The 18,843-nt window shown below is 42.9% G+C and overlaps 1 protein-coding gene across 10 annotated transcripts in view; it reads right to left on the reverse strand.

Moving 5' to 3' along the window:
• Window positions 1-1,990: 1,990 nt before the first annotated feature.
• ST6GAL1 (ST6 beta-galactoside alpha-2,6-sialyltransferase 1) overlaps window positions 1,991-18,843 on the reverse strand; it is a 110,278-nt gene continuing 93,425 nt past the window's right edge. For 9 of the 10 annotated variants that reach the window (XM_073360039.1, XM_073360035.1, XM_073360036.1 and 6 more), the window contains 2 exons: window positions 17,039-17,213; window positions 8,652-11,289 (listed from right to left, as the gene is read on the reverse strand). In XM_073360039.1, the coding sequence (XP_073216140.1) occupies window positions 11,048-11,289; window positions 17,039-17,213 (417 nt within the window). In that variant the 3' untranslated portion in view covers window positions 8,652-11,047. Of the gene's footprint in view, window positions 6,602-8,651; window positions 11,290-17,038; window positions 17,214-18,843 lie in introns of those variants that run through there. The other variant, XM_073360043.1, reaches the window with a different exon arrangement.

Genomic DNA, 18,843 nt, shown 5'->3' on the forward strand with positions numbered 1-18,843 from the left:
AGGCATCTCCTCACCACTCACATCCTCATTGGGGCCGGAAGGCTCACCGTGAACATTTGAGTCTATGTATCTTAGGAGAGCTCCTTCCTGCTTAGATAGAAAAGCTTCCTTTGCTTTCTTTCTTTTTCTGAATGCTGCCCCAGAGGGGCGTTTTCTTCTTTCCCTCATGACTGCTGTTCTGTGCCAGCTATAGTGGCTCTCAACACTCAGTTGAAGGGGACAAATAAGCAGGCTGGTAGCTGGGCCTGAGTGAGGGAAGATATCAGTGTCTTAAAGGCCTAACTGGCTCCTACTACTTCAGTTGACTGCCTGTTCCCCTCAAGTGGGTTCAGGGAAGCAGCAGGAAACAGGAAGCTCCCTGAGAAGCTGGTGTTAATCACTCCAGGCTCCTGGGGGTGCTAGAGAGGTACATAAGAGGCTCCTCCTCCTCTCTCTCCCTGCAGCTCCTGCTGCTTTCTGTTATTCCCTCTCACCTTTTCTCCTGCCTTCCTGTTGTCTCTTGTGCCCTCCTTCCTCCAGCACAGCACTCCACCATCTCTGTGCATCTAGAGCAGAGAGAATACATATGCACCAGCAGCAGACACAATTTTCTACACCCAGGGTCCTAGTGGCTACCCCCACCCAGTCTGGCACCTTAGGGACCGGTGCTGTTCAACATCTTCATAAATTATCTGGAAAAGAGGGTGAACATTGAGGTGGAAAAATTTGCAGATTATACTGAATTATTCAAGATAGTTAAGTCCAATGCTGACTGCGAAGAGTTACAAAGGGATTTCACTTAAACTGGGTGACAAATGGCAGGTGAAAGAGCAACAAATGGCAGATGAAATTCAACGTTGATAAGTGCGAAGTAATGCACATTGGAAAACATCATCCCAACTATACATTCAAAATGATGGGGTCTAAATTAGCTGTTCAAGAAAGAGATCGTGGAAATACCATGTCTCGTTCTTTGAAAACATATGCTCAATGTGCAGCGGCAGTCAACATTGCTAACGGCATGTTCAGTATTATTGGGAAAGTGACAGATAATAAAACAGAAAATATAATGATGCCACTATAATAATCCATCCATGGATTACTTACATCTTGAATACTGCATGCAGTTCTGGTTGTCTGATCTCAAAGAAGGATATATTTGTTTTGGGAAAGGTACAGAGAAGGACCAAAGAAATTATGAGAGGTATGAAACAGCTTCCATGCAAGGAGAGATTAAAAAGACTGGAACTGTTCAGTTTTGAAAAGAGGTGATTAAGGGTGATATGATAGAGGTCTATAAAATCATGACTGGTGTGGAAAAAGTGAATAGTGAAGTGTTATTTACCCTTTCATATAATACAAGAACTCGGAGTCACTTGATTAAATTAATAGGCAGCAGGTTTAAAACAAACAAAATGAAGTATTTCTTCACACAATGCACAGTCAACCTGTAGAACTCCTTGCCAGAGGTTGTTGTGAAGGCCAGAAGTATAACTGGGTTCAAAAAAGAATTAGATAAGTTCATGGAGGATAAGTCCATCAATAGCTATTAGCCAAGATGGTCAGGGATGCAACCCCATGCCCCAATTGTCCCTAAACCTGGAATTGCTGGAAGCTGCGAGTGGACAACAGTGGATAGATCACTTGATATTGCCCTGTTCTGTTCAGACCCTCTGAAGCAGCTGGCACTGGTCACTGTTAGAGACAGGATACTGAGCAAGATGGACCACTGGTCTGACCCAGTATGGCTATTCTTACGTTCTTATGTCTTTTAAAGTCTCTGAAAAATTATTGGTTTCAGAGTAGCAGCCGTGTTAGTCTGTATTCGCAAAAAGAAAAGGAGTACTTGTGGCACCTTAGAGACTAACCAATTTATTTGAGCATGAGCTTTCGTGAGCTACAGCTCACTTCATCGGATGCATCCTGAAGTGAGCTGTAGCTCACGAAAGCTTATGCTAAAATAAATTGGTTAGTCTCTAAGGTGCCACAAGTACTCCTTTTCTTTTTGAAAAATTATTAATTCTCTGTCAGAAGAACCCTCCCTTCTAATCAGTGGCATGCTGTCTGGAGTGGGTCAAGAGCACAAGTGTCAACTTCAGGGCAGACTGTCAAAGAGCAGAGCACAAACCCCAAATTTGTTGTATGTTCTATAATTAGATTTCACCAACCAAGTAACAAGTGTGAAAGACACTGCCTGTAGCCAATTCTGTAGTAAACTAAGTAAAGATTTATTAACTAGAAAAAAGAAATGAGAGTTATTTACAAAGTTAAAGCAGGTAACATACACAGGCAAATGAGTTGCAGTCTTAGGTTCCAAAAGGTAATAAAAACTTCTATAATAAGCAAACTTTATATGTCCTTTAGGGCTAACTCAAGCTAAACAGCTGGGGGCCTTTTGCTTATGCTAAGTGATTCTTGCCCCTTTAGAGTCCAAGCAGCAAAAAGAAACAAGTTTCTCCTTGTCAGAGATTTTTATCCCCTTCTCCCCAGAGTCCAAGCTGACGGGATGAGGAATGCAATTAACAAAGTCTTTGTTCTTTGATGTATTATGGCTCATTTGGTTTCAAAGACCTTCATGTTGGGCAGGACTTAACATCTTCCGTAGGAAGCCAGCATTTGCATTAGTGTAACTCCTTTTTGAGGAGTTACACATTTATGGAGGTTTACAATGCAAACATTTGCTATTACCTTATAACACGAGGTACAGATAAGCAAGACCAATACCTGCAGCATCCTAGAAGCTATTCATAAAGTGTACACACCAAACACATCCTTACAACTCTAATATTTATTTTAACAACACCAATACACAGGTGAGCCAGACTGGTTTCCAGCTATGCATTAGTCAGGGTTCAGTGAGGCCTGGGGCCTTAGCATGAGCTGGCAGCCGGTCTGCCAGCATCACAATCAGATTTAACAAAATTTATAACAAACCCCACAGGGTCAGAAAGCAGCTCGATCCTATTTATCTGAACTAGATGGAACTTTTTATCTGAGCCAGAGCCTGTTTTCTGTTCCATCACTCCTGCATCTTACCATATTGCTAATGTATAACACTATCATAAAGGGGTGGAGGATCAAAAAGATGGTAGATCTTGAACTTGAAATGCTATACTAATCAAGTTACCACAAGAACAATAACACTGTATAATACATTTCTGTACCTTCATGTCCTCTACCTTTTCAATCCTGCACCTGGAAATAGGTTAACTGCTTTACTCTATTGTCCATTCTCAACATCATCTCTTCTTCCTGCCACCACTTATGCATGGAACAGCTTTCCACTCTGTGTGCCAAACACCTTGTCTTCAAAACCCACTTCTTCTGGGACTTCTTCCTATGTTTATTCCCTTGCAAATCTAGTCCCCAGACCCCTGAACTCTTGGCTCATCTAATGTGTCTGTAAGCTCCTCAGAACAGGGATCTTGTTTCGACTTCATGCTTTTTGTAAGGCATTGGGCATATCTACGGTGTAACAAAAATAGCTCTTTATACAGTATACAGAGCAATGCTTGATGCTGGCAGTTCCCAAGGAGCTGAGTAGTATCCATTTTTTCCAGATGATGATATTTAAAATGGGCCAGATCCTTAACCAGAATAAATCAGCATTTTCTGCATCAGTAGAGGTACACCAGCTTACACCAGTTGAGGCTATGGGCCCTGTGTCTTTACACATTCTGCTCTTAAAGAATAATTTTCTTACTTTCAACCCTGTGCTGATTTTTAGACCGCTAGCCTTCTGGGCCAAGGTCTGTCTTGATATTTTTTTAGTAGCATGTTACTACTGTTTAAGCAATATAAGCCAAGAGCAGAATTTGGCTTGTGCTAGAAGCTACTAAACATCCACCAAGTTACTTGCAGTATAATGCACAGTAATTCTGAGATGTTGAGTTTTTCCTTTTTCAAGTTGAGTGCTGTAGCCAGGGTGGAGCACCAGATCCTCAGCTGGTCTATGGCAGCATAGCACACCACTGAAACGTTCACTTCAGTGAAGACATGCAGATTGATACCTGGTGAAGTTCTGGCCTAGAGTTCTAAAAGCCTCTTGGGAGGGCATCTTAAAATGACACACAGATCCAACCAGGAGTGCTTCAAATGCTGGTCAGCAGTGCTGTAGGGTGTAATGTGACAAGGGGCCCAAAGAAAAGAGACAACAGCAGAAATGATGAATACTTCTGTAGAGCTTGATGGTTAGTTACAAAATTGTATCACTAATTTCCATACAGATGGGTTTCTATACAGTGAAGATACAGTAAATCAAGACTTACTGTGCCTGACTCTCCAAATCAGAATAATTTTAGCATTTTACACCCTCTGCACAGGTATAAATGGCCTGAGTCTTTTGGTCTGCACCTTGTGTCATCACTCATACCAGTGTAAAGTGGCTGAAAAGGTTTCCAAAGCAGATGATAGTGTTACACCCACTTCACACAGGTGTAAATGACTTTACAAGATGCAGAGCAGGGGAGAATCAGACCCAAGGCATATGGCAGGGGAAATGACCCCTACTGGCTAGTGAGTTTGTCTTTATACTACAGATAACTCTGTCTAAACATGTAGGGCTTCCCTTTTTTTGCTTCTCAAATAGCGTGCTCTGTCTCTCTGCAGTGAGCAGCATCACAAGCCTCTTTAAATCATCACTGTTTGTTATCTGAAACAAACATACTCCCATTTTTAGGGCAAAGCCAGTGAAATATCTGTGTTGGGATATCATTTATCAATCATAGGGCATGACTTCAAACCTGAGGTCACGCATTCCTGATTTCAAGTGGGAATGAATGCATCAGGTTTCCAAGTTCTGGAAGAATGAAACCATGTAGTGCCGGAGAATACAAGTACGTAATAGTTAGCCTAAAACCAGCAGCATTAATATAACATGAAACATTACCTCGGTATTTTAAAAGAGCTTCACACTTTCATGTGGATGAAATTAAAAAGATCAGTGATCGCACAGATCTAATGACATTCCAAGGCATCATCTAGCACTTCCTGTGTTAGGTGCCATTCTATATGCACGGATCTGTGAAAAACATCAAATTCTCTGTAAATTGACACAGGTCCTCTGACTATAGCTGCGTCACAGCTGGTGATCAAAAGTCCTGTCCTAACCACTGCTCAGAAACAAACCAATATGGCTTTCAGCTGAATGGAAAAAGCTTTCAGAGTGGATTATTATAATAGTTTATATACTGAAAGTTCAGGCACCTCATTGACTGCAATTCACTGAGTTCACAGGCTGCAATTCTCACTAAGGCCAGTGAGGTTTTTTTTAGATCCACACACACAGTCTGTAAACTCAAATCAGTTAACTTCGTTACCCACTGAACAATTCCTTGCTGAACTTTTAGAGTGAACATTGTAATTAGTGGGTGGTGATTGGTCCTGAAAATTAATAATCCACAGTAAGGAAATTCAATGTTACTCTGCTCAGTAGCATGCTAATGCTACCTTTTTCCCCCCAATACCAGTTCTTTCTAAATCACTTATGGTTCATGAAGGAAACGCAACTGTAGTTTCTTTACCACTCTATCCACCCTATCTAGGCAACTGTAGCACTCACTACATCTTCACTGACCTCTGAAGTAAGTACTGCTTTAGTTTAAGGATTCAATGCATCTAAAACTGGGGTTTGTACGAAATCCTAATGGAAAGTCACCCCACACTCCGGACATCTAAAACAAGATTTTTTTTTGTAATAGAGTTTGTATTTTTGCTTACTTACTAAATATGGGGATGATCTCTTATTACGATGTACTGGCATGAACACTGGATTGGCAGCACTAGCTTGTGCAGGGAATAGCAATCTCACAACTTTAATGGATGCGTCAATTCTTTTAACGAATCCAGTCTTATGAAGGGTTAATCTTTCTCCAGTTGCAGGCTTTCTAGTTTTAGAATTATAGGTCATTTCAACTACTTTTTTAATCCACAGAGAGATAGGCTCTCAAAATTGCTAGTAGAGACTAATTCACATAATGCAATTGCATACCCATCCAGCTGCTCTTCAGGGGATTTTGCGCCCACAGAAATAATAGTATCTAAGAACGCTATTTGCTGGCTGGCTGAAGTGCTTGTCATGTGCAAGCATTGCTTTATTAAAGTCTGTAATAATAGGTGGAGCATCTAATATGGCAGCTAAGTGTCATTTAGGTGCTGACCAGTGCAGTGGAAGAGTTTCACCAGGAAAGTTTTCACTTGCAAGTAATCCATGAAGCGTAATATCTGCTATGGCCATGGAACAGTTGCATCTTCAGGGAGAGGCAGAGGAAATAAAGGAGCTGGTATCTGAGACACTTTTCAGTAGAAAGACTCAGAAGTGGGCTAGATAAAAGCAGCTTAGATCTAATTACTAGGCTGCCCCTCTCAGGCTTCTACTTGGACAGAGATACAGTGGTGGAGCATGTGGAAAAATCCGGTTGGCTTCCATCTCCACTGAAGCTTTTATGGGATTCCTCCTGAAGATTGTGAAGTCTCTTTCATAGTACTGGATGATTCAGATAGCTATTACCTTTGACACAGCTCTCTTTTTGCTTCGCCAAGGGATGAGTTGTTTTACATTCTGGTTTTGACTGAGACGACGGTAATCGCTGAGCAACGAAGGTTTATGGATCCTGCAAAGAACCTGTTAGTAAGACAGATTTGGCTCTTACTGATACACAACTTAAAAGACACTTGGAATTTATAGGTTTCAGAGTAACAGCCGTGTTAGTCTGTATTCGCAAAAAGAAAAGGAGTACTTGTGGCACCTTAGAGTGCATACAGTGGATGCATCCGACGAAGTGAGCTGTAGCTCACGAAAGCTCATGCTCAAATAAATTTGTTCGTCTCTAAGGTGCCACAAGTACTCCTTTTCTTTTTGGAATTTATACTAGATTTGAATGTAGGTACCCGGAGATGATTGTGAGGGGCCCTAACACTGTGCTACTCAACCACTTTGTTTAATTCACGCAAAGTCTGTATTTCCAAAATTCAAATGCAGCTGATTCTGCAAACCTTCACTCAGGTGAGATGACCTTATGGGGCTGGCTCCTGCTTTCACTGAATCAGCGGCAAAATGATTGATTTTGTGGGATGAAGGTCAGTTGGCAGGAAGTAAGGGCACTGTATGGATTGTCATAGACGAAGGGCCTAATTTTGCCTCTGTCATGCTCAGTACTACTTTGCTTACCAGATGGTCCCCTCCCAGGCTGCATTAGGACGATCCCCTCCAGAACCCACTTGCTACCTCACTGGAGACATTCACCAGCAGCCTTTTCCCCAAGAACCAAGGCAGGTCCTATTCCTGTCAGGATGTTCCTTTCTCTCTAAAGGCCCACAACACATCTAGCCTCTATCGTGTTCTACCCCTTACTTCTTATATCCAGCTTTCCCTTTCCCAGCAGGCCTTGCTCTTCATCTACAATTCCCATAAGAACTGGGAATCACATCTCTCAGAATTCCCTTGCTATGCTGGGCTGGCTCCAGGCTTGAGTTTACAGAGACAGCACACCCTGTTTCAAATAGTTATATATGACAAATAAGGGTCTAATTCTGCCTCCCTCATTCATGGAGGAGTATTTTAGCACACAGCTAGTCCCACCGACTTCAGTGGGGCTGCTTGCTTAGTGACATACCTCTAAACATGAGTAACAGAGGCAGAATTAAGCTCTGAAATAGCATGAGGAGGCTAGATTGCGTCTGGTCACCTGTAAATGTTCTACTGCCCCACAAGAAACACAGAGGATGGGATGGGAATCCCCAGGACCTGGCCTGTGGTTCTGCTCAAACCTGGGGAAAAGGAGGTGTAAGGAGCTTTCCCCATTTATTTGGCCTGTAAATACCAGACAGAATTTCAGTCTGTGTTCAGGGAGCTGCCTCCCTGCTCCCACTCAAAGTCAGCAAGGAGGAAGATGGGCTGGGGCTCTACCTTGCTCACCCAACATCCACAGAGCCAGCCAGTCACATGTAAGAAAGTGAGCTGCATCTAGTAATGGAGTGTAGTTTTGTGGACACTACCCGTGCACCTCTCAGAGCTCCAGCAGACTTTCTACTAGACAGACAGGGATGTCAGCAAGAAAGATGGGAGTGGAATGGAGTTATCTGAAAGATTAATTCAAGCAGATTCTGAAATAAGAACTTCAGCAGCAATGGAATTGGTAAACATTTGGCCATATTTTTTTTTAAAAAAAAGCCACCATGTTACAGGTACTCCCTTTCATACAAGGTCCAGTTTGAGACTGGAGTGCAAAGGCAGTGTAATGATCAGTGCAGGCAGCACCTCCACCAACAGGTGGTGCTGTATCTTTACCTTAGTGGTGTTGTCTTGTTTTGATACTATGTTGTCATCTTGGTTGGGGTGGAGGTGGTGCTAGGAGAAAATTGAATTCTGTCTCTGTGTGCTGAAGTTGTTACATAGTGTCCCAAAAAATCCTTGTTGACCTGGAGTTGTCAGCAAATATCGTGTAATAACCGTTATTCAAATTCTTTCTCCTATTCACTGAAGATGCAACTTGGCAAGCTGAACTGTCACACTATTTGCAGCATCCCAATACATCCTTTGATTTCTACAGTGAGTAATACAGTAGAGTGGTGAGGGAATGTTTGCTATGTCTCTTCTGAATTATTCCTTCTCTCAAACTTTTGCAAAGCCATACATGGAAGGTAGGAAAAGGAGGGGGAGAAATTACACAACGTTTAATATCCTGATGTTAGTTTAATTTAAAAATGACACAGAGACCATCTCTTTAAAAAAAAAAGACACTATTACAAATTGTACATCTTCTTTGGATCCTTCAGTATTATTTCAAACTATTTTAAAAGATCAGTGTTCAGAACATTTTTTAAAATGCTGAGTTTTGTACTTCCACATAAAATTTAAAATACCGCTACAGAATTAATTCAAACAGCTTGATAGTTTCATTCTGTACAACAATGGAAATTGGTAATGAGTCACAGATCGGAACTCACTATTATCCCGACACAGCCTTTGCAGAGCTGTACACACATTTAAAAAAACATTCTTTAAATGTTGGACCAGATTCTGATTTCATATACACTGGTGTAAACCCACTGTAGTCCCTTTAGATTTACACTGGTTTATGGAGATCAGAATCTGAGCCAATGTCTTCAAAAGGTTTTATTAAAAACAACAGGAATTCTCATTTTACAAGTACCATGATGCAAATTTTCTCACTGGTACCTTATTCGGTTAAGCCCTGATCTCACAACTGGATCTGCACAGAGTCCCGCTAAAGTCAACTGGTCTCCACATGGAATGCAAGGGTTCCTCTGTAGATCCAGATCAGTGGTGGCCAAGCTCTCCCATGAATCCAGTGGGTCATACAATACAAGTTTAACAGAAGGCAGAATTTAACCCAGTGGGTTCTTCACAATGGAGACAAAGTCTGTTGCTGTGCAACTGTTTTCCTACCACAGGGATGCATATTATGGACAGCAAAATTAGCATCTATTTTCTGCAACTAAAACCATTAAAACCCATACCATTCAAAAACAGATATATGACATTACCGACTGAAAGTTAAATAATATCGACTTTGTCATATATGTAGGTAGGATCAGCAAACATCATATTAACTGTTGAGCATTTGTACTTCCTATCAGGTGTTCCAGCACTGGCACAATGCCACGGACCTGAGTAGGGTTACACCAGTGTACACAACAGAAGAGTCTGACCCGGTGGCTTCAGCTTGGAAGCGAAGATCCTATGAATCAGAATCATGAGAAAAGGGGTAGTGGATCTGGAATAGGTGAACAGAGGGAAGGGAGACAACCGAGGTGACCCCTCTGCACAGACGAAAGAAGAACTATGATTGGGGGAAATCTAAACAACTACTCCTTTCATGAGCTCTGGGGACAAAAATCACATCAATGGGGCAGGAAGGAGTCAAAGCTCTGCCCCCCTCCCTTTTGGACTGGCTTGAAGAGCAGAGTGCAGCTCCCCATTCCTAGCTGCTATTTCAAGAGCTAGTGTAATGTGCTCATTCTCTGCACACTTGGAAAGGGTGTATCTCTGTGTGTGTGTGTGTGGGGGGGGGGTATCTGTGTGTGTGTGTGTGTGTGTGAGAGAGAGAGAGAGAGACTGACTGACTATCTAAATGTCAGGAATATCTAACAAAGGTCAACTTGGATAGCTGATGAAACCTAGAAGGGGAGAACTGGTTTGCACCTGGCTAGAAGCCCCAAGGCTTATTTAGTTGCCTGTGACTATATGGTATTATTGTCCTAAATTACTAATGGGGAGACTTTCACAGGGCACAAATGGCAATTAGGCACCAACCCTCATTACAATTGCAAACTGCCATTTATGCCTTTCAAAAGTCTTCCCCAAAATGATTTGGAATTAAAATATCCTGTGTCCCCAAGAGGATGCTACATTGAACAAACAGTGCTGAGTGATCATCAGACATTTAAATTCAATTTAGTAATTCACTGAACATCATAACTTTTAAAAAGGTAAAAATTCCAAAACAAATCAACACTGAACACTTCCTCTTTGATTGGACACAATCACCATCACAATTCCAGGATATAAAGGACTGTTTCTCAAGGTTGGTAGGACGATAATGCAAGTCATAGATTTTAACTTGTTGAACTACTGCCTATCTTAGCAGGCAAACTTGACAGTGGGTCCATAATCGTAGGCCTGTCTTTAAGGAATCAAGAACCATGGGATTATTTTTAGCCACTCTTTATTAAAAGGGGCCAAATTTTCTGCTGTTCACGGAGTTCAGCGGAGTGACACCAGCAGTACGTTGGTTTAACTGCACAGAAGAAAACTCAGGTGGCCAACTGCAGCTGAAGGATACTCAGCCCCTCAGACGATCAGACCTACTAATCTGATTGGAGGTTCACACAGCAGATATTGGATAATTGTGGTGGAGGATGTGTAATGCTTTCTGCTATTGTACAGATCGGAGAAGTTGCATCACAGGAATCCTTAATGTAAGGGGTGCGTCATGGAAGAACTGCCAAGGCACATCAATGTTTAGGCCTAAAAATCTCAACAATATCCTTCTAAAAGTGCTTTGAAAATCAACAGAAGTATCTATGCACAGTAGAAGTTGAGTTGCTAACAGTGCATGTTTCTGAAGCCGGGCAAAGTCACTTTCCCATGAGTGTAAATTAACTCATTTTGGCCTTGGTTAACACGCTTCACCAAGTTTTTCTCAAACAGCAGTGGATGGTAAGCACCCATGGTGCAGGCGCGGTCATGGTATTTCTGGTAATAGTGGCAGATGTCTGTCTGTCGTTTGGAAGGGAGGAATTCATAAATATTCACTTCATCACAGAGGGTCATCATGATCACAATGCCTGGCAGGGGGAGAGCAAGAACCAGTTAGTCAACCTGGCAAAAAGGTTATGAAACCAACCATCTTCTTGCTTAAATGTGAGACATGAGGTTTATGCGAAATATCCCCTTCTGTCTCCCAAGATGGGAGGCGGTGGGGTTTCCCTGCAAGAAGTGGTCTTCTTAAAGTTCAGACCACAGGAGAAGGAGAAAAGGCTGTGATTGGAGGAGGCTACTTTCTGAAGCTCCTTGAAGTCTGCACAATTGTTGAGCCACTTGCTCATTCACACACAAATTGGTTACACCTCCAAAATCACAGATGCTGTGACTGGCAGCTGCATCCTGTCAGACACGGCACAGTCTGCCCCATTAAAGCCTCATGGAGATACTGTGTGACAGCAATATGCCATGAGTTATGAGATCAGCATTAAAAAATGCTATTTCTTCTTGATAGCTGGGGGAAAACTTGCCGAGTAGCCAAGCATGCACTATATCAGTGGTTCTCAAACTGTGGGTCAGGACCCCAAAGCGGGTCGCAAACCTGTTTTAATGGGATCACTAGGGCTGGTTTAGACTTGCTGGGGTCCGGGGCTGAAGCTTGAGCCCAACCACCTGTGGCTGAAGCCAAAGCCTCAGGGTTTCAGCTTCGGCCATCGGTGGCAGGGCTCAGTTTACAGGCCCCCCGCCCAGGGCAGCGGGGCTGGGGCTTTGGTCCCCTCACCTAGGGCAGTGGGACTGGGGCAGGCTCAGGCTTCAGTCCTCACTACTATTTAAGTTGGCAACACTGGCCAGTCTCAAGTCTAGGGGAGGGTTTTGTGTTGTGGGGGAGGAGTGCAACACCTCACCTAATGAATGCACAGCCAGTAAAAATCACAAATCTAGAGAGGGCTTGTTTTGCAGTTCAACACCACTGCACAGTATGCTACTCTTCAAGCTCAAAGCAATTTCCCTAGATGGAGCAGTGTTGCCCTCATGTGTCTTATGTGAAGTATACAAGCAATTCTAGAGTGCAGTTAATAATGATGATCAGCCAGATTCCGTGGTATGTTCTGTGCAAAGCAACTGTTAAAGGGGGAACAATTAATCTGGGTTTACAGGCTGCTTTCACCTTGCTAAAGCAGCACAAAGCACCCAGGGCATACCAGAGAATCTGGATCAATATTTATTTTCTAGCATCCCACTGAATTATGCCGAGTTTCAGATCTGAATGTATTTTGTGACATCTGGAAGGACGACTAGGGAATCTACTAATGCTGCACAACAAATTCTTTTTAATTTTGTGACTACTTTGCCAAATTGTAGTCCCCATTTTTAAAAAAATATTTTGATCAGACTTTACCATAAGTAACTATTTCCACTTACATGGGGCTTTCCAAAGGTTCCCAGAGCATACTGAACAATTTAAGCGTCACATCATCACTGGGATACACAATGTAGTTGTAGCTGTGTTGGTCACAGGATATTAGAGAAACAAGGTGGGAGAGGTAAGCAGAGGCTACTTACTGCAACTGGAGGTTCTTTGAGATGCGTGGTCCCTATCTGTATTCCACACATGGGTACGCATGCACACCACGTGCCTGAGTCCAGAAATTCTTCAAAGCAGTCTCCATTGACCCACACATGCGCAGTAACTCTCCTCATGCTCCTGACTGAGACTATAAGAGGCAGTGTGGGTTGACGCCATTCCAGTTCCTCTTCTTACTGCAATCCAACTAGATCCAAAGCAGAGGGGATAGAAGGTGGCTAGTGGAATACAGATAGGGACCACACATCTCAAGGAACCTCCAATTACAGCCAGTAATCTTCATTTCTTCTTCAAGTGCTGGTCCCTATGTGTATTCCATACCTGGGGGACTCTCAAACAGCACATTCAGACCGGAAGATGGTGTGAGGAAACTGGCAGCAGAGAGGTTTGTAGTACTGCTGTTCCTATAGCTGCATCCACCATTGCTGCTCGAGTTAGAGCATAGTGTGATGTCAAAGTATGGATGGAACTCCAAGTTGGTGCCCTGTAGATGTCTTGTAGTGGAACATCCAATAAGGATGTCGAGGAGGCAGCTTGTGTCCACGTGAGGTGAGCTGTGATACGCCCAGGATGGGGGAGCTTCGCTGTTTTGTAGCATTCTGAGATGCATCCTGAAATCCAGTTAGAAATCCTCTGTAATGATATAGCTTGTCCCTGTGACCTTTCTGCCACAACAACAAAGAATCTCAAAGATTTTCTAATGGATTTGGTTTTCTGCAGGTAGAACGTCAGGACAAGCCTGACGTTAAGGGAGTGAGGTCTCTTTCCTCAGAAGAAGCATGGGGTTTTGGGAAGAATACAGGTAAGTATTGATATGGAACTCAGACACAATTGTGAGAAGGAATCTGGGATGTAACCTAAGGGAAAGCTTCTGCTTGTGAAATACTGTATAAGGAATGTCTGCCATTGTGGCTACCAGGTCACTGACCCTTCTTGCCAAAGTGATGGCTACTAAGAATGCCACCTTCATGGACAGGGGGATCATGGCACATGTTACCAGAGGTTTGAAGGGCAGGCCTGTAAGTGTTGAGAGGACAAGGTTAAGGTCCCATTGAGGCACAGGTTTAATAACCAGTGGGAAGGGTCCTGATCAAGCTCTTCATAAATTGAACCATGGTTAGGTGTGTAAAGATAAAATGTCCTTCCACTGGGGGGAGAAAGACACTAAATCGCTGCTAGGTGTACTCACAGTGAACTGAGGGTGAACCCTGAGCTCTTCAAGAAGAGGAGATAGTCTAGGATAACTGGAATGCTCACAGTATTAAGTGACTCTCCTCATCCAGAAAGGACTAGAACTGGGCTCAGTCTTCCATGGGGAGTTTGTCTTTACATTCTGTAGGCCTGGTGTAGGTGTTAAAATTGTATTTTGCTAATAAAGCTTTGTAATCAGCTATACAAAATTGGAGGACTGCAGAGGAGAAAACGTTCCTACCAGGAGATCCACTCTCTTTGAGCCTTTATGGGCCAAGGTAGATTTTTGGTAGCGTGGCTGAGCTCTCTCTGTAGTCACCTGTACCACCAACAAATTACGGGCAGGATGAGAAAACAAGAAGTCAGCATCCTTAGCCGGCACAAAATAGCATAGGGGCACCAGATGCTGGTGTATGCTAAACCTCTCTGGCTGGTTCTAATATGGCCTGATTAGTTTGGAAGGGCCACCTTGGTCGGTCCCTGTGGTCGTAAAATGTCCAGTAGTTGATTCTGAGGGTCATGGACCTCCTCTAGATGAATTTGTAGATCATTAGCGACCTTGTGCAACAACTCCTGGTATTGCTGGTTGTCATCCAGAGGAGAGGGCAATGAAGGAGTGACAGTGGTGTCCAGAGATGATGATGATGACGCCCCCATCGGAACCAGTTCTGGTTCTTCCTCCTCAGACACATATGGAACCAGCTGATGAGAGGAGGAGGAGGAGTGGTATGACTCCTGAGAGGGGTCCAGGCACCTGCAATAAGGAAGGATCCATTGCTCATGGTGGCCCCCCCCAGGAATCAATATTAGGTGTCCCTGGGAGGGTCATAACAGACAGATAATAGTGTCTTGGCTGTCTGTTAGGGCTCCTGTGTCTCCACAGAGATACTGGTGCAGCTATCTCCTCCAACTCCTCTGATTCCATCAGTACTGGGGCTCTCCTGTGTGATGGATAGAGATGGGACTTCTCTTGAGACAATGGTAATGATTTCCCCTCCAGGATAAGGATGCCTCTCAGGAGGGCAGGGCCCAAAAGGAGTGGAGACTGCAGGTAGGGGAGGAAGACATCCTCTGGCATTACAAAGGTCTCCACACAGCCTGGAGTCCGAGCAGTTCCCATAGAAACTCCTGAAGGGCCCAGTTCATCTGATGCAGCCAGGCTTTGGATAGATGAGATGGTACCAATGAGGAATACTGTCGGAACCAGTGGCTCCTTCTTTTTCTTTGTTTCTTGAAACCCGGGACCCTGGGCATAGTCCAGGGACTGAGGACAATTTCGCCTGACTGGAGAGGGGGAGTATTCTATTCCATGCTAACTAGAATTCCTAAGCTAAGATATAAACTATTTACAAATAAATTTTACAGGCTGTGCAACAACAGAGGACATGATTCTGACTTAGGCCATGGGGCAGTAAGAAGAAACTGGAAAGGTGTTGATCTGTACTGCCTCTTATATCCTCAGTCAGGTACGTGAGGGGTGTTATTGTGTATGTGTGGGTCAGTGGACAATGCTCTGAAGAAACTCCAGACTCAGGCATGTGGCATGCATGCGTACTCATGGCATGGCCTTAGCAGGTCAGATCACAGCCAGAGTGGTTATGAGGGTCACTGCACATAGGGCTTGGCCAGTGGGGCTACAGCGGGTATGCTGGTCCCTATGTGTATTCCACACAGGGGAAGAATATCTTTTATTGGATCAACTTTAACTGGTGACAGAGACAAGTTTTCAAGCTACAAAGAGCTCTTCTGTAGAGGTCACCTGAAGAAGAGCTCTGTGTAAGCTCAAAAGCTTGTGTCTCTCTCTATCATCACTGGGAGACAGATTATACTCATTTTACAAATGGGGAAACTGAGGCATAAAAAAGTCAAGAGACTGAGCTGTGCAGGAGTCCTGCCTTCTCAATCTCTTGCTCTAATCAATAACCATTTGCTTTGTCTTTTCCTTCTAAAATTAGCTGTCTCCCCCATTACACATTAGTGTTGAACAGGAGCCAGAAATAATTTAATAGCTTAGAAGGCAGAAATATGAGTTTGTAGAAAGAAAGAAGAATTCTGACTGGCAGAAATATGATCAGCTAACCTAACTTTGTTAAGGTCCGGTTCTGCGCCTATATGGGGTGGGGGGCAATATCTTACAGTATGAGTGCCCTCTTGCAAGCAGTAGGATGGTAACCAAAGCAGAACAATTTTGCCACCGACAAAGCAAACAAGACGACAACTCCACTGTAAGTGGTTTTCTTATAAATCGCTCCTTAGCGGTCAGTTCCTTTTCATTTTGTTGCTGATTAAATGAGGTTGTGAAGAGGAGAAAACCTGGCCACAATAGAATTTCTGTCTGGGAGGAAAATGGACCTCTTCACTAATGTTCTGAGATTAGCACAAGGTGATGAAACAAAAGGGCTTTAGAACGAGAGATAAGGCTGGCTGAGGGGGAATTATTTACCATTTTTACAGCTATTATGAAGTTCTGAAAACTTTTTCCCCTTATTAAATCTTTCTTTTTGAACTGTGCTTATCCCATAATAGGTAATGGCTCATCAATTTGAAAAATAAAACTATTTGTTGACTCCAATAGAGAGCTGATAAATTTATTCGCTTGTTAAAATAAAAAAGTAATGAAAAGGAATAGCAGTGAAAGCCCTGAAAGACTTCATTGTGCTTCAGATCAGACCAGATATGAGTTGCTCTTTTCCTATTGGCTAAAAATGCTGGTGACCAGTAAAAGGTGATTGCACCTTTTATTGACAATTGACATTGTTGCACCTAACATTCCTGCATGCACCTGTGTTTGATCTGAGTATAGCTATTTCTGGAGTCAGTGCTACACAGAACAGTTTGAGAGCCGCTGCTGGGAAATGCTGATTTCTAACATAATTAAGCTGCTGTTTTGAGATGGGAAACGTTGCATTTTACAGAAGTTGACCATTGTTAGGAAGCTCTAAAGGGCTTCTTTGAATCTGATAAACAGAAAGCACAACCATTATCAGCGCTTCAATAAACTGAAGAGCCCCATCCAAAATTAATAAAGTCAAATATTTACTGGGCAGATACATTACCAAGCATTCCAGAAGAAGGTGGATTGGGCTGAATATCCTCCAAAGAGTTCTCCTGCAGGATATCCCAGAGCTCCCATTGCATTTTTGGGTTCAGGATATAAAAGGGCTGTTTCGGATGTCTGGTACGATACTCCTTGTAGTTTGCAAAGAAATTGTAGTCTGGTTTTCTGTACCACTAAAACAGAATTAACAAGTCAGATCCTTTCCCCCCTCCCCTAAGGACAAGATCTCTCATAAAACACCTAAGGAATCTACTATTGCTCTGCACTGCTGCGGGATCCAGTAACTTATGTTGCATGTAACAGGCTGCCCTTCAAAATTCCACCTGCATTCTAATTCAGAGGGCAAGGTGCTGATGGAACAGCTAGCATGCACAGACGGGTGAGCCCATGGCACCCATAACGGAATACAAAAGTCTACAACAATATCCACTGTGTAACTTTAAAGATGCTGTGAAAGAACTTTCTTTACAAGTGGAATGTAATTTGACATGCGTATCACACCAGGCTGTATTGCAATTCACAAAGCAATGTAGGCAAACGGCACTTTTCCCTCCCTTCCTGCAGTCTCTATTATAAGATACCCTCATACTGAAGACTGATGGGGAACCATCTCATCTTTTAGTGGTCTGTTATGGAGTTCTAATCCTTCTAAGCTTCTCATCTCTAATGCATTAAGATCTTCACATGTCAGTGGCGGGTGTGTCAGTGATCCAGTTCATAAAAGTGTCTTACCAACTACTCCACTTTTATTTGCATTTAGGGTCTGATCCAAAATTCAGTGGAAAGAACCCCAAGGACTTCAATGGACTTTGGATCATTAATGGCTGCCGGATATTTAAATTTGGAGATTCAGGGGGAAGATTTTCAAAATTCTTTCTTTGCTACATGAAAGCAAGCAGCCCACTAGCAATAAAATCTGGAAAAGATCCCACTTCTTCTCCTTTCCGTTCCCAAACATTTTAGAAGATACTACCTCTCTCCTTCTAGAATACCGAGCTAGCAGGACTGTTCACGTGGCCTAGAAAGACACTGACAGGACAACCTTGCGTGCAGCGCGTCATTTTTATACCATTCTCAATTGTTATATTTATCTCAGAGAACAAAAGGTCATACTCCAAGGCTAGCACACAAGCATCTTTGTCACAACATTGCACCAGAAGATGATAACGTACAGTATGTGCAGTGAACTGTAATTGTGTGTATTTGTGATCTTACAAATTTATAAGCTTTCCTTTCACTACCTTACTTCAGTAAAAATACTGAAGGAGAGCTCATGCTTCTTTAAACTCTTGGACCATCTAGAAGAGAGGAGGTTTTACTAGGCAATAAGTACCAGCCTAGCTCATTAGAAACTCTTAAGCATGCTACATACATACCCTTGCTTCATTGGACTAGACAAAGGCTTGGACATTCAGATGACATTTTATAAGCAATGTCTCTGACCAAGGAAGTAGTTTATAAACACTCATTTATAGTTAATTTCCAAATGACTTCACTTAGATTCTAATACACTAGTACAATGCTGCGAAGTGGGCTTTAGGAACACTGCAGGGACTTCTTGTTTAGTCGTATCTGTATCCATTCAAAGTGAAGAATGCATGGAAGTGTTTTTATAATCCTTGGCTTTCTAAAAGTTAAAAATGATTGTGAATGGGAACCAATCTGGTAGGTGACCTCTGAGCACACTTCCCGCATCGGGCTCCGCACATGAGATAGACATTTGCTCACCTATCTCCTCCTGGTTCGTGGATCACTCTGGGGCTTAGGTTGGGGATAGGTGTCCAGACACCTAGAGTGGGGTGC

The sequence above is a fragment of the Lepidochelys kempii genome, chromosome 9, assembly GCF_965140265.1.
Source record: "Lepidochelys kempii isolate rLepKem1 chromosome 9, rLepKem1.hap2, whole genome shotgun sequence".
In the NCBI taxonomy this organism is placed as follows: domain Eukaryota; kingdom Metazoa; phylum Chordata; order Testudines; family Cheloniidae; genus Lepidochelys; species Lepidochelys kempii.